Source organism: Trichechus manatus, unplaced genomic scaffold (genome assembly GCF_000243295.1).
Source record: "Trichechus manatus latirostris isolate Lorelei unplaced genomic scaffold, TriManLat1.0 scaffold00083, whole genome shotgun sequence".
In the NCBI taxonomy this organism is placed as follows: domain Eukaryota; kingdom Metazoa; phylum Chordata; class Mammalia; order Sirenia; family Trichechidae; genus Trichechus; species Trichechus manatus.
Window position 1 is genome coordinate 8684425 of NW_004444019.1, and position 18675 is coordinate 8703099.

At 38.6% G+C, this 18675-nt stretch overlaps 1 protein-coding gene across 1 annotated transcript in view; it reads right to left on the minus strand.

The window, feature by feature from the left end:
• The window catches only part of COL9A1 (collagen type IX alpha 1 chain), a 97345-nt gene that overhangs the window by 47861 nt on the left and 30809 nt on the right, over positions 1–18675 (minus strand). The window contains exons 8-18 of the mRNA XM_004381358.2: positions 17863–17937; positions 17504–17539; positions 17317–17379; positions 9327–9380; positions 9065–9100; positions 7109–7132; positions 6693–6746; positions 4823–4876; positions 4152–4184; positions 3377–3433; positions 318–371 (exon numbers count right to left, since the gene is read on the minus strand). Coding sequence (XP_004381415.1) covers positions 318–371; positions 3377–3433; positions 4152–4184; positions 4823–4876; positions 6693–6746; positions 7109–7132; positions 9065–9100; positions 9327–9380; positions 17317–17379; positions 17504–17539; positions 17863–17937 — 540 coding nt within the window. The remainder of the gene's footprint in view (positions 1–317; positions 372–3376; positions 3434–4151; positions 4185–4822; positions 4877–6692; positions 6747–7108; positions 7133–9064; positions 9101–9326; positions 9381–17316; positions 17380–17503; positions 17540–17862; positions 17938–18675) is intronic.

Here is an 18675-nt window from a genome sequence, read left to right on the forward strand (position 1 = left end):
AACCAGTGTCATAAAACAACATGCGTACTTCTGTTTCATGAGAAACTATTTGTTCTGTAAGCCTTCACCTGAAGTACAATAAAAAAAAGAAAGAAAGAAAGAAAGAAAATGCATGGTGCTTTCTTTGTTTTTTGTAATTGAACAACTTTAGAATGTTATGCTTAGTCAGGATGTTGACGCATTTTCTGAGGACTTACCAACCATCACAGAAAAAGCAAAGGTAAAATATCATGCTTTATTATTCCTTATAATTTCTTATACTGAAAGTGACACTACCTTCTAATCACAATTAACCCACTAAATATCCATTTTCTTACCTTGTGACCTTGTCTTCCTGGTTCACCAATTTCTCCTTTAGCCCCTTTATGACCCTAACAGATAAAGTAAATAAATAAATAAAAATTGTATTGAGTTGGGAACAGAAAGTTGTCAGAAGGCTCATAAAGTGATCTCACTCACTGCTGTGTCAATGTGCTACTAAGAAAAGGTAATGTCACAAAGAAAATTACTGCCTTAAATGATCATAATAGCTCCATGTGTTGTACATGACTGCTGTGGATAGTAACTATCAGTTTTAGCTAATAGTAAACTACTGTTCTAGAATAACAAACACTGTATTACCTAGTTAAGCAATATGATTCTTTCATACTTACCCACTGTTCCCTCGATTGCAATTTCCCTAACTTCCTCTCACAGTTGGGTTAAGGGCATTAGTCTTCTCTAGCATCAGTAACTTACTTCCTGGAGGTGACAGCCCTCACCCATCTCATCTGGCCATCTCCTGTTCTCTGGAAGCTGCTCTGAAAACCCTCCTGCCTTCTGTATACCCACCTTCTTCCTGATGGTGGAAGAAGGGTTGGTATAAGAAGCAGACTTCCCCAGATGCACAACTTTCTGCCTCTTCTGTGCAAAATTTTAAGTGCAAAGGAAAGCAATAATGAGCAGTCAGTGAAGGCCACATAGCATGAAAAGAAGATTCCTATCTTTTTTTGTCCAGTTGTCTATTCTAAGAATATGTGTGCTTTAGAAAGTAACATGAGGCAAAATGAGATTCAAATGTTCCAAAATTAAGTCTGTCAGAACATTCACCTCTCAGAGCCTTTCTTGTTCCAAGAGTGCAAGTCTTTATGGAAAAGAAGACAGCAATCCAGGCCCAAGTCTTCTGTAGTCCTGGGAACCTACCAGAACTACCTTAGCTGGAAAAACAGTGCCTCAGGGCCTTTCAGATCATAGCAGAACTCCATTCACCTGGAATTTTTCAAAATCAGCTTGGACTCAGAGGCTAGAGAGAGAAAGCCATCTATCCTTAGCATTTGGTATTTATTTTTTGTTTTTATGGAAATTTTTGAAGTAATTATGACTGCAGAGTGAGAGAAAAACACTTTCGGAAAGTCTCTTTTCCTGCTCATTTTGCAGTTTTTCCATTTTTTTTTTTTTTAAACTAAAACAGTTTCAAATACATTATGTGCACAATTCCGTCTGTAGGAGGCAAACTTCTGAACCTTGATTTGGCGTTCTAGATTTTCTCAGCCCAATGCATTTTATTGGTATTTCTTCCCTGAACCACAGAGGAATTGGATAATTAAACATCTGTGTCTCAGTAGGAGCACCTGTCTGGGGTGCCGGCTGAAATTTCTAGGACTGAATAGACTTGCTGTTATGGATTGAACTGTGTCCCCTAAAATGTTATGTTGAGGAGTTTCTGCATTGATGATGCACGAGGGAGAACCAGCACATCTCTGGGATCATGAAGCTCCGTGCCGAAAACTCCTCCCAGACCTCACCTGCACATCTCTTCCTCATCTCAGTGCCACTCAGTATGACATAGGCTTAAGAATACCTTGACACAGCCATGAAAACTAAGTTAAATCATTTCAGGCTTGTCACTGAAGGCACTTAGGGCCTGGCAGACTAAACGTCTTCCAGAAGTCACCTACTCCATTCTCTTCCTGATAAGGAAATGAAATGTGAAATGTCTTCAAGATCCCCTAACTACGAAAGATTAGTCCAAAGGACTAATGGACCACAACTATCACAACCTCCACCAGACTGAGTCCAGTACAACTAGATCGTGCCCGGCTACCACTGACTACCCTGACAGGGCTCACGACAGAGGGGCCTGGACAGAGCTGGAGAAATTGTAGAACAAAATTCTAACTGACAAAAAAAGACCAGACTTACTGGCCTGACAGAGACTGGAGAAACCCTGAGAGTATGGCCCCCAGACACCCTTTTAGTTCAGTAATGAAGTCACTCCTGAGGTTCACCATTCAGCCAAAGATTAGACAGCCCCATAAAACAAAATGAGACTAATGGGGCACAGCAGTCCAGGGACAAGGACTAGAAGGCAGGAGGGCACAGGAAAGCTGGTAATAGGGAACCCAAGGTTGAGAAGAGACAAAGTTGACATGTCGTGGGGTTGTTAACCATTGTCATAAAACAATATGTGTACTAACTGTTTAATAAGAAACTATTTGTTCCGTAAACCTTCATCTAAAGTACAATTAAAAAAAAAGATCCTCTAACTACGAAGTGATTTTATTAAAACATTGCTACCTTTCTATTCAAGATCATTCTTTTTTTTCTTCTAATTCTTCCATAATCTATTATTTAAATTAGCTGAATAGAGCTCTAAGCCTTTGTGTGGAGAAGAGAACTAAGAAACCAAGGTATGACATGAAAGGGTCACAGATTAAACAGTGGTACCTAACAGGGAAACGTAAGCAGCTGGGAGATAAGGGATGTTCAAAAGACCTAGTTTCTACAGACCAGCATGATTCCTACTAAGGTCAACTGGAATAATTTAGATTTCAAAGTTTGTTATTTGACAATGAACAGGTAATAATAAACTGATATGACATTTAATATAAAAAAAAAACTTACGCTGAAGTTCTAAACCCTATACCTGTAAATATGACCTTGTTTGGAAATAGGGATTTTCTTTTGTTATGTTAATGAGGTCATACCACATAGATGGGTCCTACACCTAATCTCTTCTGAGTGGTGCCTTATTCAAAAACCAGAATAGACACAGGCACACAGGGGGAAGAGACCATCTATAAGCCAAGGAAATGCTAAGGAACTTCCAGGGCCACTGACAAGGAAAGAAAGACACCCGCCCCCAACACACACTGCCCCAGAGCTGATGTCTGGATTTAGACTTCTAGCCTCTAAAACTATAAGACAACAAATTTCTGTTTTTTAAAGCCACCCACTGTGGTATTTTTTGTTACCACAGCACTACGTAACTAAGACACTTGCCTAATCTATCAAAGTGGAGTGTGTCTGCACCAGGAAGCCAGTGCCTAAAGCAAAGACTCCATTTTGTCAATGGATAATACTCTAAAAAATAAAACACTCAAATTATTTCTCTTACCCTCATGCCTGGTAGGCCTGGATATCCTGAGCGACCTGGTGGACAGGAATTGGGACACTGTCAAAAAGAAAGAGAGAATATAAATTACAGCCCCCCACTTTACGGTCAGGTGATATTTTTAGGGATTCCAGCTATAGAACTCCAATGCAACTATATTCATCAAATAACTCAGAATATCAATTTTCTTTTTTTTTAATGTCATTTTTTATACTTGGAAATGTTTTAAGCTTACATAAAAGTACAGAGAATGTTAAAAACCCCCTATGTATCTACCATGCATATTTAATAAATGTTAATATTTGCCATATTTACTTTAAATCTGATTTATTAAAGAAATAAAATATTTACAGAAAACCTATTATACCCTACCTTTTACTATGAACTCATCCAATTTCCCTCTCCCCTTCCACTGAAATAACTCTACACTGAGGTTCATATCCCCTTGTCAAATGGACCAAAATTGCATTTAGTGAAGTTTACCAACATCATTTGAATATTATCCTATAAATAACAAGGCTCAGAGGGAGTTATTTGAGTTCCATCTCCTAAAATCCAGGTGCTCTAGTGAAAAGCACCCCTTAGCTATGTAACAGATGAATTAGTTTATAGGCTAATAAGAGTATATACAAGCAACCAGCCCACTAGTGCTGCAGATTGCTCTGTAACCTGAGTAAAACACAGTACATCCCAGCAAGATTATTTGAAAGATAATTCATTACAGATTACATGGTCTTTTAGTTAAAACCATATTTTTTTACAAAGAAAAACATCTTACCAATGGATCGCCATCACGGTAGCCAATTGCTCCCTAAGTAAATAAAGTTAAGAATGTAATTAAATAGTTCATTCAAACTTAATAATAATAGAAAGTTCACTGGACAAAAATATAACAAATGTATTATTTCAACAAATATAATGAATAAATAGCAGCATATAATATGCTAATATTTTGAAAGTTGACTCACGAGCATATTCCTTTTGGAGAACCCTAAATTTACATAGATTATTTCTTTCAGGAGACTGAAGAGAGATGAAATGAGAGACAGAATAGAAAATATGGGGACTCTGAATAATAAATTAAAAATATGGTTATCTACTTAAATGTCTTTTTTTTAAATTTCTTAGTGTATAAACTCTTTGTGAAATGAGTTTATTTGAAAATGCTCCTTTTATATGTCTAAGTTTTGAACATTTGAGAAATCACAAGCAACAAAGGACTTCAAATGTAATGAGCAAGACTTGCCCTGCAAAAACCACCTTTTAAATTATTGTGATTCCTCCACTTTTCTAACCTAAAAAGAACCATGCTCTCAGTGGGTGAAGAAAATTGGTAGCCAGGTTGGAGCTTTACATCAATGGCTCGATTAATAGTCACTTGTATTTTGGTTCTTATATTCAGTCCCAACTCTCAGAAGCAAAGAGAAATTGAAGCCACAAATCACTTACTGGAGGTCCTGGAGGGCCAGGGGGGCCAGGTGGTCCTTTCTTCCCAGGGTCACCCTAAGTTATTTGAAAATTGTGACACAGTGGTTATACATGTGTCAAAACACAGTACACAAAGCTAGTGAGGCATGAGAGAATGGTATTAATAGAAACCCCTGCAGAGCTCAGCCATGCATAGACCTGCCACCAAAATCAATGGGAGGCCCATAATCCAATTAGCTCTACAAAACTAGAACAATAAAGGAGTTCCAGTCTTACTGAGGGAATAAAACAAGGCAAAGGGAGACACAAGGTAAAAAAGCTAAGTCAATTCTTCTCTATAGGATGATCACTCTATCTACTCTGAAAACAAACTGCAAACACTACGTATTCTTCTTCTTGATATACAGAGGAGCCAAAACAGCCAATACTGGTAGTGCCAAATCAAGGCCAAAAAAAAAAAATGGTTTGCTGCACCAAAGAGTGTGCCCAGCCTAAAGCTGTGACGTGGAAGGTTGATCTCCATAGTGCCTGACCCTCGCTGGAGCTTCTCACCCACAATCTATCACTTAGGCTGTCACTGCACTCACTTGCAAATGGAATAGAAGATCAAAGATGGCTAAATTCAAATAAGTCATTAAGATGAAAATGGATTTCAGTTAGTCTTAATATCCAAAGTTTATTTCTGGCATGTTTTCCTACTTGGTGTTCTACCGTAGGAAGCCAAAGCATCTTACAATTTTTGTTGCTGTTGTCGCTGAGAATATACACAGCAGAATAAACACCAATTCAAAAATTTCTACATGTACAGTTCAGTGACATTGAGTATGTTCTTCAAGTTGTGCAACCATTCTTGCTCTCCTTTCCTGAATTATTCCTCCCCCATTAACATGTAAACTCACTGCCCCCTAAGCTTCCTATCAAATCTTTTGAGTCATTATCAATTTAATCCCATTCTTAAAAGAGTACAATGCTCACAGCAGACATTCTTTGCTAGTTAAGCTAAACTGATGTTTGGTTTTAAGAAGTCTTCAGGAGGTATTTTTGTTTAAAGTGTAAGGTTTAAAGATTATCTTAAGGCAATAGTTTCAGGGGTTCATCCAGCTTCTATGGCTCCAGAAAGACTGGATTCCATGGGAATTTGACATTGTGTTCTGCATTTTCCCCCTTTTGATCAGGATTGTTCTATAGAATCTTTAATCAAAATTTTCAATAATGGTAGCCGAGCACCATCCAGTTCTGGTCTCATGGCATAAGAGGCAGTTGTTTATAATCATTTCATATTAATTCATTTGTTCAATAATAAACTTGTCAAATAGTAAGCACATGTAGAGTAGCAAGAAAGGTGAATAATATGTGGCTACTTCTCTCAGTGAGTTTACAATTACCTACCTTCATATAACTACTGAACATTTTTTAAATATTTACTGAATATTAACAGGAAACACTTTTTCCAGCAATTTGTTGGTTCAATTTGGAATTAACTCCATGGCAACGGGTTTGGTTTTTGTTTGGTAACACAAATATACATGGTAATAATTTGAAGCTATTCACTCTTCATTTCATGCAGATAGTCTAATACGAAAGACACTGGACCCCCAATCCTGGCTGTGAGTCTATAAAATGTAGGTGACATTCTTTGACTTGATCACTTACTTCAGCTACCAAGAAGAAAATCTTGGATGAAAACTTTGGGGGAAAAAAATAAAATCACTCTTTAAAAATAAAGTAGCATTATTATTCCTGGTCCCCATCAATATTATGAACTGGAATGAAATTCATCTGCCATTTTTGGTTTTATAAAAGGAAGTATACAGTTAAGATAATTTGCTTTCCCTAGTAGCAGCTTCTCTTAAAACAACAAATGTCTGTCAAAATGCCCTATGGTACTCACAGTTGATCCAACTCGGCCAAGCTCTCCAGGCAGTCCTACTGCCCCAGGAGGACCCTGAAATTATCAGATCAAAGGGACACAGTGATTTATGGGTATTTTTACAATCTAACATAAATTATATTAAATATATTAAACAACCAACTTAGAATTACGTATCTGTGCTAGCTTTGGTTTCCAATGAGACAATAACATGTTTGATCAAACTTTAACTACTTAAAATAGAACAAAGATCTCCTAAATTAGTCAAATATTTTGGTTAGCAGAATAGAGGTACTGCCATTACTAGCTACCTAACATCATACAGGTAGGACACTGTAGACACTGTTTGGTAGAATGTTGGCTGGAGAGTAAGGCTGAGATTTGAGAAATAGGCTGTTTTTATGGACTATGTAAACAAATGATGAAATTATACTTACAGGGGGTCCAGGAATACCACGACCCTAAAACATAAAAATAAAATTATTTTATGGCATGTAGTTTATACTCAGTATAAATACGGATGCAGACACAACTCAGCTCCAAAATAAACCATAAACTATACCACTAAATAAATATATGATGCTCATTCTAAAGAAAGCCCTAGATAAAGAAAAGCAAGCATGGCTTTGCTTCTAAGGAAGCAAAGGCATGTTTCAGTTCCTCAAACATTCCTTTGATGTCTAAGCTTACCAGAAATATTTCTTCCAAACTCTTTTTTTAAGAAATCAAAGCAAAGAAGTCATCCATGCTTGCCCTCCAGAGAACTTACCATCACTCACAAAGAGGTACATCACAGCCTGACAACTGAAAGGTTGTTTTTTAGGTTTTTTTTTTTTTTTCCTTTTGTGGTGTTTTATAATAAACCTACACTAAAGGCAATACAGTGAGCTGTTCAATTCATCAGTGATGTTTAGAAGTTCTCCAAACAAACATTCAGTACAGAGAGGCCAGGGAGAGAAAAAGGGTCAGAAACAGACCCCTTCTGACAAATACGGGTATATTTCCAAACACCAAATCCAGTAGATATTGAAAATAAATAGTGTCCTTCCTGAAATAACCTACAATGGGATTCTAATTTAACATGCTGTATTTTATTTTAAAGCTAGTGATTCTGCCTCCCTCTTCTTTACATTTTATATCTTCTTAGGAACACCAAACTGCATATAATCAAGGATTAAAACCACATCTTAGTCATTTTCAGAGCCCTAATTCCTAGCACAGGACCTACTGTATAATAAACCCTAACTAAATGCTTGCTGAATTTAATAAAACTAAACATCAGTCACCTAGAACCCCCATTCTCTCTCTGTTTCCACATTCAATCTTTTTCCGTTAAGAGATCTCTTTACTCTTTTCTCTCCTGCATGGGTTAAGACAGCTTTTATTGACAGCTGTCTATGATACCATATTCATGTTAGTTTGTTATACCAGACTTGCTTCTCTAAGATATCCATATATGAAGCAACCAGTGGAATCAACGCACACCCCCGATAATTATTTTTTCTAATTATTTTGGCAGCCAAAACAAGAAAGAATTTCACATGACCAGTATGTTTTAATCGTAAGTGGGGCTCTTTCAAGGCATCCTTTGAAAAATTACTCGTATTTGAACATTTTAAATACATGAATCAATTTGGGAAATAGGTGTCATGCTTGAGGATACTGAAGAAATCAATAAATTATTTCATTATCAGAGACCTAGACATTTGACAAATTTCACAAAAAAAAAAAAGAAAGGCATTTCTGTAAGATGTTGAGATTTGAGTTTAGAAATATGGGAGAAAGGCCAGCAAGCTATTCACTTTTGAAAATAGGCTTATAATGGAAAAGTTGACATGCACTGAAATATGGAAAAGAAAACAGTGCAAATAGAAAAAAAAAAAGGAGGAAAAATAGAGATTAAGGACAAGAACAAAAAGGAAATGAAGCGCAAAATAGAAAAAAAAAAGCAGCCTGAGAACCTCATCCTCTTATACATACAAATACACACAAATCTGCTAAATTGTGCAATGTAGGAAAAGACTAGCTAGGTTAGCTGTTATTTCACTAGAGATAAAACCACTTGCAAAGAAAGTGTTGTGATGCCAGGGTCTAAACACTGAATACTTAGATTTACTGTCGTTATGCAAAAAAATGCTTTCTATCAATGGGGCAGAAGGAGTGGCCCATTGGGAAATACCACTTGCAAATAGACATATGTATTTTATACTGTACCTTCAAGTTTCTCCAAAATTTTTCTACTCACAGAAACACAATGGGAAAACTTACTACACCAAATAAGTCATGAATTCCTTTGTTGTGTATATTATGTAGAAAACTGCTTTTTAAAATTTTACTATGGCAGAATTTTACCAAAGATAGATATTCAATTCTGTCGCTTTAAGTTTACTTACTGGCAATCCACGAGGTCCCGGCACACCAGGTTCTCCCTAGAAATAAAAATAATCTCATTATATTTAGCTTTTTGTAGCATAAATATATAAATATGTAAACTGCATAAATACTGAAATCATTAAAACACTCCATCTTTGTGCTTTTAAACATGATTTTAGTTGAAAAGGTGTGTTTCAGCTGATCACAATTTAATCATTAGCTGACTTGCAAACAATTCGATAAAATTACACTTCAGCATTTAATATCAGGTGGTTAACTTACTTTCTGTCCCCTTGGTCCAATGGAGCCAGGGGATCCATCTGGTCCTGTTAATCCCTAACAAAACAAGATAAATGATATTAGAACTATCATAGCATGCTTAGGCAAACTGCTAGGTGAATTACTCCATTTTATTAATTATCTACAGGGTGATTATGTATGTACGATGCAAATATTTATAAAGAAATACATTTCTATATTCTTACTCAATGATAATGTTTGACATGAGATCTGCCTGCCAGTTACTTTATATTGATAAATTGTATCGTATTTCTAACTTCTTGATAACTGCATTATTTATCATAATATATATATACATGTGTATATATATATGTACTCTGACTCATAGCAACCCCATGTGTGTCAGAGTAGAACTGTGCTAATAAGGTTTTCAATGGCTTATTTTTCAGAAGTAGATTGCCAGACCTTTCTTCTGAGGCACCTTTGGGTAGACTTGAACCTCCAATTGTTCAGTTAGCAGCCAAGCTCACTAACCATTTGCACAACCCAGTGTTTTGGGGTTTTTTTTTAATTCGTTAAAAAAATGCAATATAACAATTACAACATTCTAATAGCTAAGCCTAATGGGACAAATAGCCTTGGCTCTGCCATTTACTTAGGTTTACGTACATCTTTTTCTTCATTTATAAAATAAAAATACTATGTGTCTCTCTAACTACAAGACAATAATGTATTGAGAGTTAATGAAATGTTTCCTCAACAGGAATTAAACACAAATAATCTCATTGTTGCCTTACAGTTAGATGCACTTAATGCCCTTTAGCCATCTTCTAGCAATGATAACTACTTATTAAAGAACAGTAACTTTTAAAATTGCAATTTTTTTATTGTGCTTTAAGTAAAAGTTTATAGTTAAAGTCAGTTTCTCATACAAAAATTTATACACACATTGCTATGTGACCCTAGCTGCTCTCCCTATAATGTGACGGCACACTCCTTCTTTTCACCCCAGATTTCCCGTGTCCATTCAACCAGCTTCTATCCCTTTCTGCCTTCTCTTCGTGCCTCCGGACAGGAGCTGCCCATTTAGTCTCATGTATCTACTTGAGCTAAGAAGCATTCTCTTCACGAGTATCATTTTATGTTCCATAGCCCAGTCTAATCTTTGTCTGAAGAGTTGGCTTTGGGAATGGTTTCAGTTCTGGGTAACAGAGAGTCCAGGGGCCACATCTTCCAGGGTCCCTCCAGTCTCAGTCAGATCATAAAGTCTGGTCTTTTTACTAGAATTTGAGTTCTGCACTCCACTTTTCTCCTGCTCTGTCAGGGACTCTCTGTTGTGTTCCCTGTCAAGGCAGTCATTGGTGGTACCTGGGCACCATCTAGTTCTTCTGGTCTCAGGGTGATGAAGTCTCTGGTTTATGCATCCCTTTCTGTCTCTTGGGCTAATATTTTCCTTGTGTCTTTGGTGTTCTTCATTTTCCTTTGCTCCAGGTGGGATGGGACCAATAGATGTATCTTAGATGGCCTCTGACTAGCTTTTAAGACCCCAGACATCACTCACCAAAGTGGGATGCAGAACATTTTCTTAATAAACTTTGTTATGCCAATTGACCTAGATGTCCCCTGAAACCATGGTCCCCAGAACCCCGCCCCTGCTACTCTGTCCTTCGAAATGTTTGGTTGTACTATATATGGTAGAACTCCAGTTGCAATATAATAAAGCAGAATCAAGTAAATGTTTGGATAACCTGATGCTGCTTCCAGGTCACTCCTTATTTAAAGTCTCCCATGAAGCATGATAAATTATGTCTATCATTGGGAAGTTCTTTGAATTCCATTGAAGATGAATTCTGATGTCAGATGTTACAGTGAACTCTTATAAAATAACTATATACAAAAATGTAAACTCCATGAGAACAAGGACTAGAACTATAGTCCCAGTATTTGACCCCTGCCATCTAACGGGCACTCAATACAGCAGTATTGAATAAAGTTAATCTAAGTTAGCTTTTTAGATAGAAGGACATTACACTTGTTCCTTCACATCATCTTTATTTTGTTTCAAATCCTGACTGTGCCACTTATTTGCTGTGCAACTATGGGCAAGTTGCTTAACTAAATGTAAAATAGGTATAATACTAGTATCTACCTCTATGGTCATTAGAGGGTTAAATGGGATATTACACGCAAAGTGTTTGGCAGAGTCGTCCCTGAATAAATGTTAGCTATTCTTAATATAATCATTATTATATATTCAGCACTGTTCTAGATGGTGTGAAGAGTTCTTATGAAGTAAAAAACAGGATTCCTGGATGAATGGATGGATGGATGCATGGGTGGGTGGGTGGGTGGATAGATGGATGGATGGAGCTTAAAACTTCATTCAGGAAAGATTCTGCAAATACAAAAAAAAAATCTAGGTATTATCACAGACACTCTACTTCTTGGCACTAACACTTTTCTTTAATGCCTAACTACTTCCATGTACACTGATATTTCAGAATAATTTCTTAATAACTCACTACCCTAACCACGTAACATCTCAGGATGCTATAATAAAGAATTCTGTTTTATAGCTCTCTCTGAGCATATCACAGCAAATAGTACCTACAGGGATAACTCTACTGATATTATTGATGATAATAACATACTTGTCCTTTGGGTGCAAAATTATAACCAAGCTCCGATTTTTCTAATTTTACATGCCCATAAGGAAGGGATAAGAAGAATGAATTTAAACCAAAGTCGTGGCAAGAAAGGAGAGATTTGAAATATATGTCACATGGAGCCCTGATGGCACAGTGGTTAAGACCTACGGCTGCTAACCAAAAGCTCTACAGTTCGAATCTACCAGCCATTCCTTGGAAACCATATGGGACAGTTCTACTCTGTCCTATAGGGTCGCTATGAGTCAGAATTGACTCAACGGTAATGAGTTTGGTTATGGGTATATACAACATAATTTTTAAAATCCAATTTGCAATGTTGTTGTTGTTAGGTGCTGTCGAGACTGTTCTGACTCACAGTGACCCTATGTAAAACAAAACGACACACTGCTTGGTCCTATGCCATCCTCACGATCGTTGTTATGCTTGAGCCCATTGTTGCAGCCACTGTGTCAGTCCATCTCATTGAAGGTCTTCCTCTTTTTTGCTGACCCTCTACTTTACCAAGCATGATGTCCTCCAGGGGCTGATTCCTCCTGATAACATGTCCAAAGTGTGTGAGGTGAAGTCTAACTGTCCTTGCTTCTAAGGAACATTCTGGCTGTACTTCTTTCAAGACAGATTTGTTAGTTCTTTTGTCAGTCCATGGTATGTTCAATATTCTTCTCCAACACCATAATTCAAAGGCGTCAATTCTTCTTTGGTCTTCCTTATTCATCATCCAGCTTTCACAGGCGTATGAGACGATTCAAAACATCATTGTATGGATCAGGCACACCTTAGTCTTCAAGGTGACATCTTTGCTTTTAACACTTTAAAGAGGTTTTTTGCAGCAGATTTGCCCAGTGCAATGCATCTTGATTTCTTGACTGCTACTTCCCTGGACATTGCTTGTGGAACCAAGTAAAATGAAATCCTTTACAACTTCAACATTTTCTCTGTTTATCATGATGTTGCTTATTGGTCTAATTGTGAGGATTTTTGTTTTCTTGATGTTGAGGTGTTTAATCCATACATAAGGCTGTAGTCTTTGACCTTCATCAATAAGTGCTTCAAGTCCTCTTCACTTTCAGCAAGCAAGGTTGTGTCATGTGCATACTCCAGGTAGTTAATGAGTCTTCCTCCAATCCTGTTCTTCATAAAGTCCAGCTTCTTGGATTATTTGCTTAGCATACAGATTGAATAAGTATGGTGAAAGGATACTACCCTGATGCACGCCTGTCCTGACTTTAAACCATGCAGTATCCCCTTGTTCTGTTCAAATGACTGCCTCTTGATCTATTTACAGGTTCCTCATGAGCACAATTAAGTGTTCTGGAATTCCCATTCTTCACAATGTTATCCATAATTTGTTATGATCCACAACAGTTAAATGCCTGTGTGTAGTCAATAAAACACAGGTAGACATCTTTCCGGTAGTCTCTGCTTTCAGCCAGGTTCCGTCTGACATCAGCTATGATATCCCTCATTCCACATCTTCTTCTGAGTCTGGCTTGAATTTCTGGCAATTCCCTGTTGATTGACTGCTGCAACTGCTTTTAAATGATCTTTAGCAAAATTATACTTTTATGTGATATTAATGATATTGTTCAATAATTTCCACATTTGGTTGGATCACCTTTCTTTGGAATAGGCATAAATATGGATCTCTTTCAGGCAGTTGGCCAGGTAACTGTCTTCTAAATTTCTTGGCATAGATGAGTGAGTACTTCCAGCACTGGGTCCATTTGTTGAAACATCTCATTTGGCATTCTGTCAATTCCTGGAGCCTTGTTTTTCTCCAATGCCTTCGGTGCAGCTCGGACTTCTTCTTTCAGTACCGTTGGCTCTTGATCATATGCTACCTCCTGAAATGATTGAACATTGACCAATTCTTTTTGCAATAAAAACTCTCTAAATCTTATTTCAAAGAAATGGCAGAGAAAATATAAATATTACCAATGACAGAAAGAACTGCTCTCATATGAATGTTTATAAAGACAGAGCTCTATATGGGATGACATTGAAGCTGACTGTGTTCTGATCTTCCACACTTCTGCTTGGCAGAGGACACCAGTTCTCAATAGTGATTTCCTTCCAGCGTTCCAGTGGCTTGCTCTACAAGCATAGCCACCATGACCATTTTAACATTTTCTGCCAAAACTGCACTCAACATAAGATAATCAGCTTTGAACCATGTTCTTTTCAGATTCTTCCAAACATCATCTGATTAACCATTTTTTAATATTATTTTAAAAACCCAGTTTTGTAATGAATCAAAGAGCAGAGGACAAAGAGGTTGGAGGTTTAAGATCCTACCACTACACTCAGGTTCACCTACCAAGAAAAGACTATTGAAGCTTTCCTACTCACTTAGCTCAACTATGGCCAGAGACAAATCGCAAACTCTGATCTAGTTACTATGTTTCATTATTCTGAAAGATATACATTCTCAGTTTAGAGTAAAAGATTTAAAATGTTAAATGAACCAAAGAGCGGAGTAAGAAAACTTTTCAGCTCCAGAATCTTATAAACCCCATGTAGTTCCAATTCAAAATTTGGAGAATATGAAAAATACCAATATTTACAAATAATGATAAAATATGCAGTTATAAATAGTTTTTATTATACATTGAATTATCCATAGCATTCTTCTTGGTTGGTAACACAGATACTAAAAATTCACTACCACTCTTTTCTCCCTATTTTCTCCAATTATTCATGTACTTACAGGGAACTTCATTTGTGTCCATGAGGCAGAATTAGCTGGAAAGAGTGTGAATCTACAAATCAAGAAATCTGAATTCTTTTGCTATCTTAGCTACTAAATAACTCTGGGTCCCTGAGGAAATCACTTGTCCTCATAATTATTGTTTCCTCATCTGTGGAAAATAATATTAGCCCAACCTACTTTCCAGGTTATCATCAGATTAAAGGAAATAATGTCTGTGAAAGTGATTGGGGAAAAAAACCTATACAAATGCAAATTAGTATAGTTAATTTTTCATTTAATTCTAGGAAATGCCTAAAATACTAGCACATACATGGGTTCCCTACATTTTTCTCTCCTTTTCTGTTTTTCTTCTTTCCTTCTCAGTTCCAGGAAGACTGATTCAAATGCCCTATCAGCTTCTCCCTGAGGGCCTTCTAGAGTCAAAGTTCTATAATCTATGAGCCTTACTCAGTTACATTTTTTTAATATTTGAAATCTGGTTTGTTCTGCATTATGGTACTACAACTATAGACAAAGAAAAAAAACTCCCTGTAAATTGTTATTTACATTGAATTCTAAATATTTGAAAGCACTTTCATTTGTTTATTCAAAACTTCTGTTAAAGTGGAGAAATTAATTTATAAATCAAAGAGTAAAGGGTAGAGAATTTGTTGAGCAAGATACAAACTCACCATTAGATTGAGGTACAGCTAAGTCTAGCCCTCTGTCTGGAATTATATTGCAACTCAATTGCAAAAAAAGACTTTAGATGACAGGTTCATGTTTCAAACACAAAAAAAAATTTTTTTAATTTAATCAGAAATTTTCTCTTCACCCAAAACAAAAGTCTGGTCCAACTTTCAAAGGAATATAAAAATAAATCCAGCCTGTACTGAATAATCGGGCTCGTAGTTTATTTAGTGGCCTTGTATTTATGGCAGTTTGGAAGAAAGACCTGGTGATGTATTCCAAAAACTCAGCCTTTGAAAACCCTAAGGAGCACAGTTTTACTCTGACACACACAGGGTCACCAGGACTTGGAGTCAACTCCATCGCAATTGGTTTATATTTATCAGACACTTTTGTTATTATGGTGTGACAGTTTCAAGTAATTCACAGTATTTCTAAGAAGAACTTGATAGTCAACAAATTATATAATTTCAGGTTGTATTATCCAAATATTTGCTTGATATTCAGTTTGTATTCTCCAGATATTAGTCCTTGGGGGATCTCATAAACTGCCACTTTGCATACATGGAAAGTTGAAACTAGGGGTTTTGAAATATAAAACAAAGTCTATCTCATAAAGCACTGAATAGCACAGACAAATACCCTCATTATGATAATCCTTATAGAAATTACCAACTAAAATTCAGCTATTTGATTTTCTCTCAAAATGAAGGACCTCTCTTAAGTCTAAAATACTTGGAAATAAAATCATAAGTTTTCAGGTGCTTTCTTCCATTTGCAAACCCTGGTGGTGTCGTGGTTAAGTGCTACAGCTGCTAAGCAAAACATCGGCAGTTCAAATCCACCTGGATGCTCCTCAGAAACCTGATGGATCAGTTGTACTCTGTCCTTTAGGGTCACTATGAGTCAGAATTGACTCTATGGCAATGGGTTGTTTTTTAAAATTCCATTAAGAAAAGTCTTTAGTTTTTGGAAACCACATCAAGTGATAACTTGAAGGATAGCTTGAGGGATGCACCACTGTATCTTACAGTGAATAGATGCCATATCTTACTTGACTTTGTATCCCAGTGACAAAGTCAAGTACTGGTCTATAGTGGGACCTCAATAAGTATTCATGGAATGCATGCAGAGTGGAGAAGCTTAGAGTCCTAAAGTCATTTTACTCTGAATAAATATTGTTCAGTGTTAGGTTTACCATATAACTCAGCATTTGAGCTTCCCTCAGATTGGGGTGAGGGGGCATTAGGATGTAGAGGAGTGTGAAGGGTAAACTGAAGAGAGGTTGCTGGTTCCCAATCTTTAAGTAGCCCTAATCATCTCATTTTTGTCAGAGAAGCCAGCCAGGAAAACACCGTGGAAGGAGGGAAAACTGGTGTTTGAATTTCCTATTCCATGTGTGCTGACCATTTTCCTACTCCTGTCCCATAGCCATGCACCCCAACTTACTTCAGGCCTTCTCCCTAAACCTATCTTTCTTTTTCATCTCGCTCGGGATTTAGAAGAACTCTGCCCCTTCACCTGCCTTCAGATCCTTTTTCTAAACTAATTCACTGGGTGCCAGGGAATACTCAGGCGCGAAGACGACCCGCTGTGAGCCCCAGTCCCAGCAGAGGCCCGTGGGGCAGTACCCTCTAGCGCCCTCCTCCCCCCTCCCCCGCCCCCTCCGCCTAGCATCCCTTGGCCTGGGACTGCGAGTAAGCGGGCTCAGCTGGGAGTTTCGACTCTGAGAGGCAGAAACCGGGTATCCATCATGGTTTCTGAGAAGCGGAAATGCTACTGCTGCTTGTGGCCACATTCGCAGGCCTCTCTGCAGAAGTTCCCCGTGCTATGTGCCATCAGGCGCTCGCACAAGGCCAAGTTTAGGGCCACCGTTCAAGAATGAACAACTATAGCCACCACCACCCCCTACACACACACACACACACACACACACACACACACACAAAGCTGGGCGCGCTCTCCAGCACACGCGCGTACTCACGTCAGCGCCTGGCGTGCCCGGCTTGCCCGGAGCTCCTGGCTTTCCAGGCTCTCCAGCGAGACCCTAAGTGGGGAGAGGCCGAGATAAGGAGAGAAAAAAGGTGCAAAGATGAGACCTTTCGGACTCACGCAGCTGCAAGACACATCTAAGCGAGGGAAGTGGAGCGCAACAGCGACGATCAACTTACCGGGGGACCAGGGGGACCCTTCGGACCTCGCTCACCCTGGAAAGAAAGGAGAAAAGGCGAGAGCAGCCCATAAATGGGAGGCGCTTGGGATCCCGCTGGGAACTCCGGGTGTGTTCACCACACCGTCCGGGGCAGGGTAGGGGCAGAATGGTGGAAGTTCTAGACCAACAGGGGCACCTCTACTTCCCTCCCGAGAAAATCCCCAGGCAGCTAGGATCCAGCTCCTGGCTCATACACTTCCAATCCTGCCTTTTCCGGGGGCACCTAGCTGTCTCTAAAAAACTAGCCGAGCTGCCGGAGAAAAGGGTGGGAAAGGGCAAGAGTGGAAGAGCAGAGGGGGCCTGGAGATAGAAACTTACGTCGATGCCGTCGATGCCCGGTACACCCGGGGGCCCCGGAGGCCCAGGGGGTCCCTGCACGCCCGGCGGTCCTCTCTGGCAAAAACAGCACACACGGGTTAATGGAGTGAACCGGGAAACAAGCGACTGGGCTTGGTGTCCTGAGACCCCACCTCCACTCGGTAAAGTTTCCTCCCTGTGTATCTTGGCTCTGTTTCTGAAAGCCAGATACTAAACTTGTCTCAAAAGTCCAAAAGAAGGCAGGTTTCGGCTCCGCCTTATTCCAAACGAGGCTAAACCCTGGGGTTTGAGGAGAATCAAAGCCCCGTGCTGGGGAGGGGGGGAGACGCAAGGCCTCACCTCCGAAGGGGGCTGGTGAAGAAAGGAATGTCTAATGCCTCTTTAAAAAAAAAGAATTTCCCAGATGAAAATGGGACTGGATTTAATCAGTAACTGGAGGTCCGTGTTTGGCCCAAAATGGAACAGCCAAGAATAGAGATGCTCCGCACCAGATCAGTTACAGTGTTGTTCTGTAAATCTTTCTGTCCAGTAGAATCTAGGGGAATATTTGTGCAGAAAAAGGTTTTGGAAGAGTAGAGCGGAATAGCTGTGAAAACCAGCGCCTGGCCTCATTTCAGATTTACCTGCAGTGACACTCATTTGCATGAGGTCTTTGCACCTCGCTTCAAAAGTACACTAAATTTCAGTCTGACCCTGCGATGTGACCTTTTTTTATCCCTTGCAAACGGCTAAGCTTTGATGGTGCTAGAGTCAATGCTGGTGTCTGAAATACTACGAACTTGTTGCTTAGGGAATGTGGGATCCCCCCCCCCC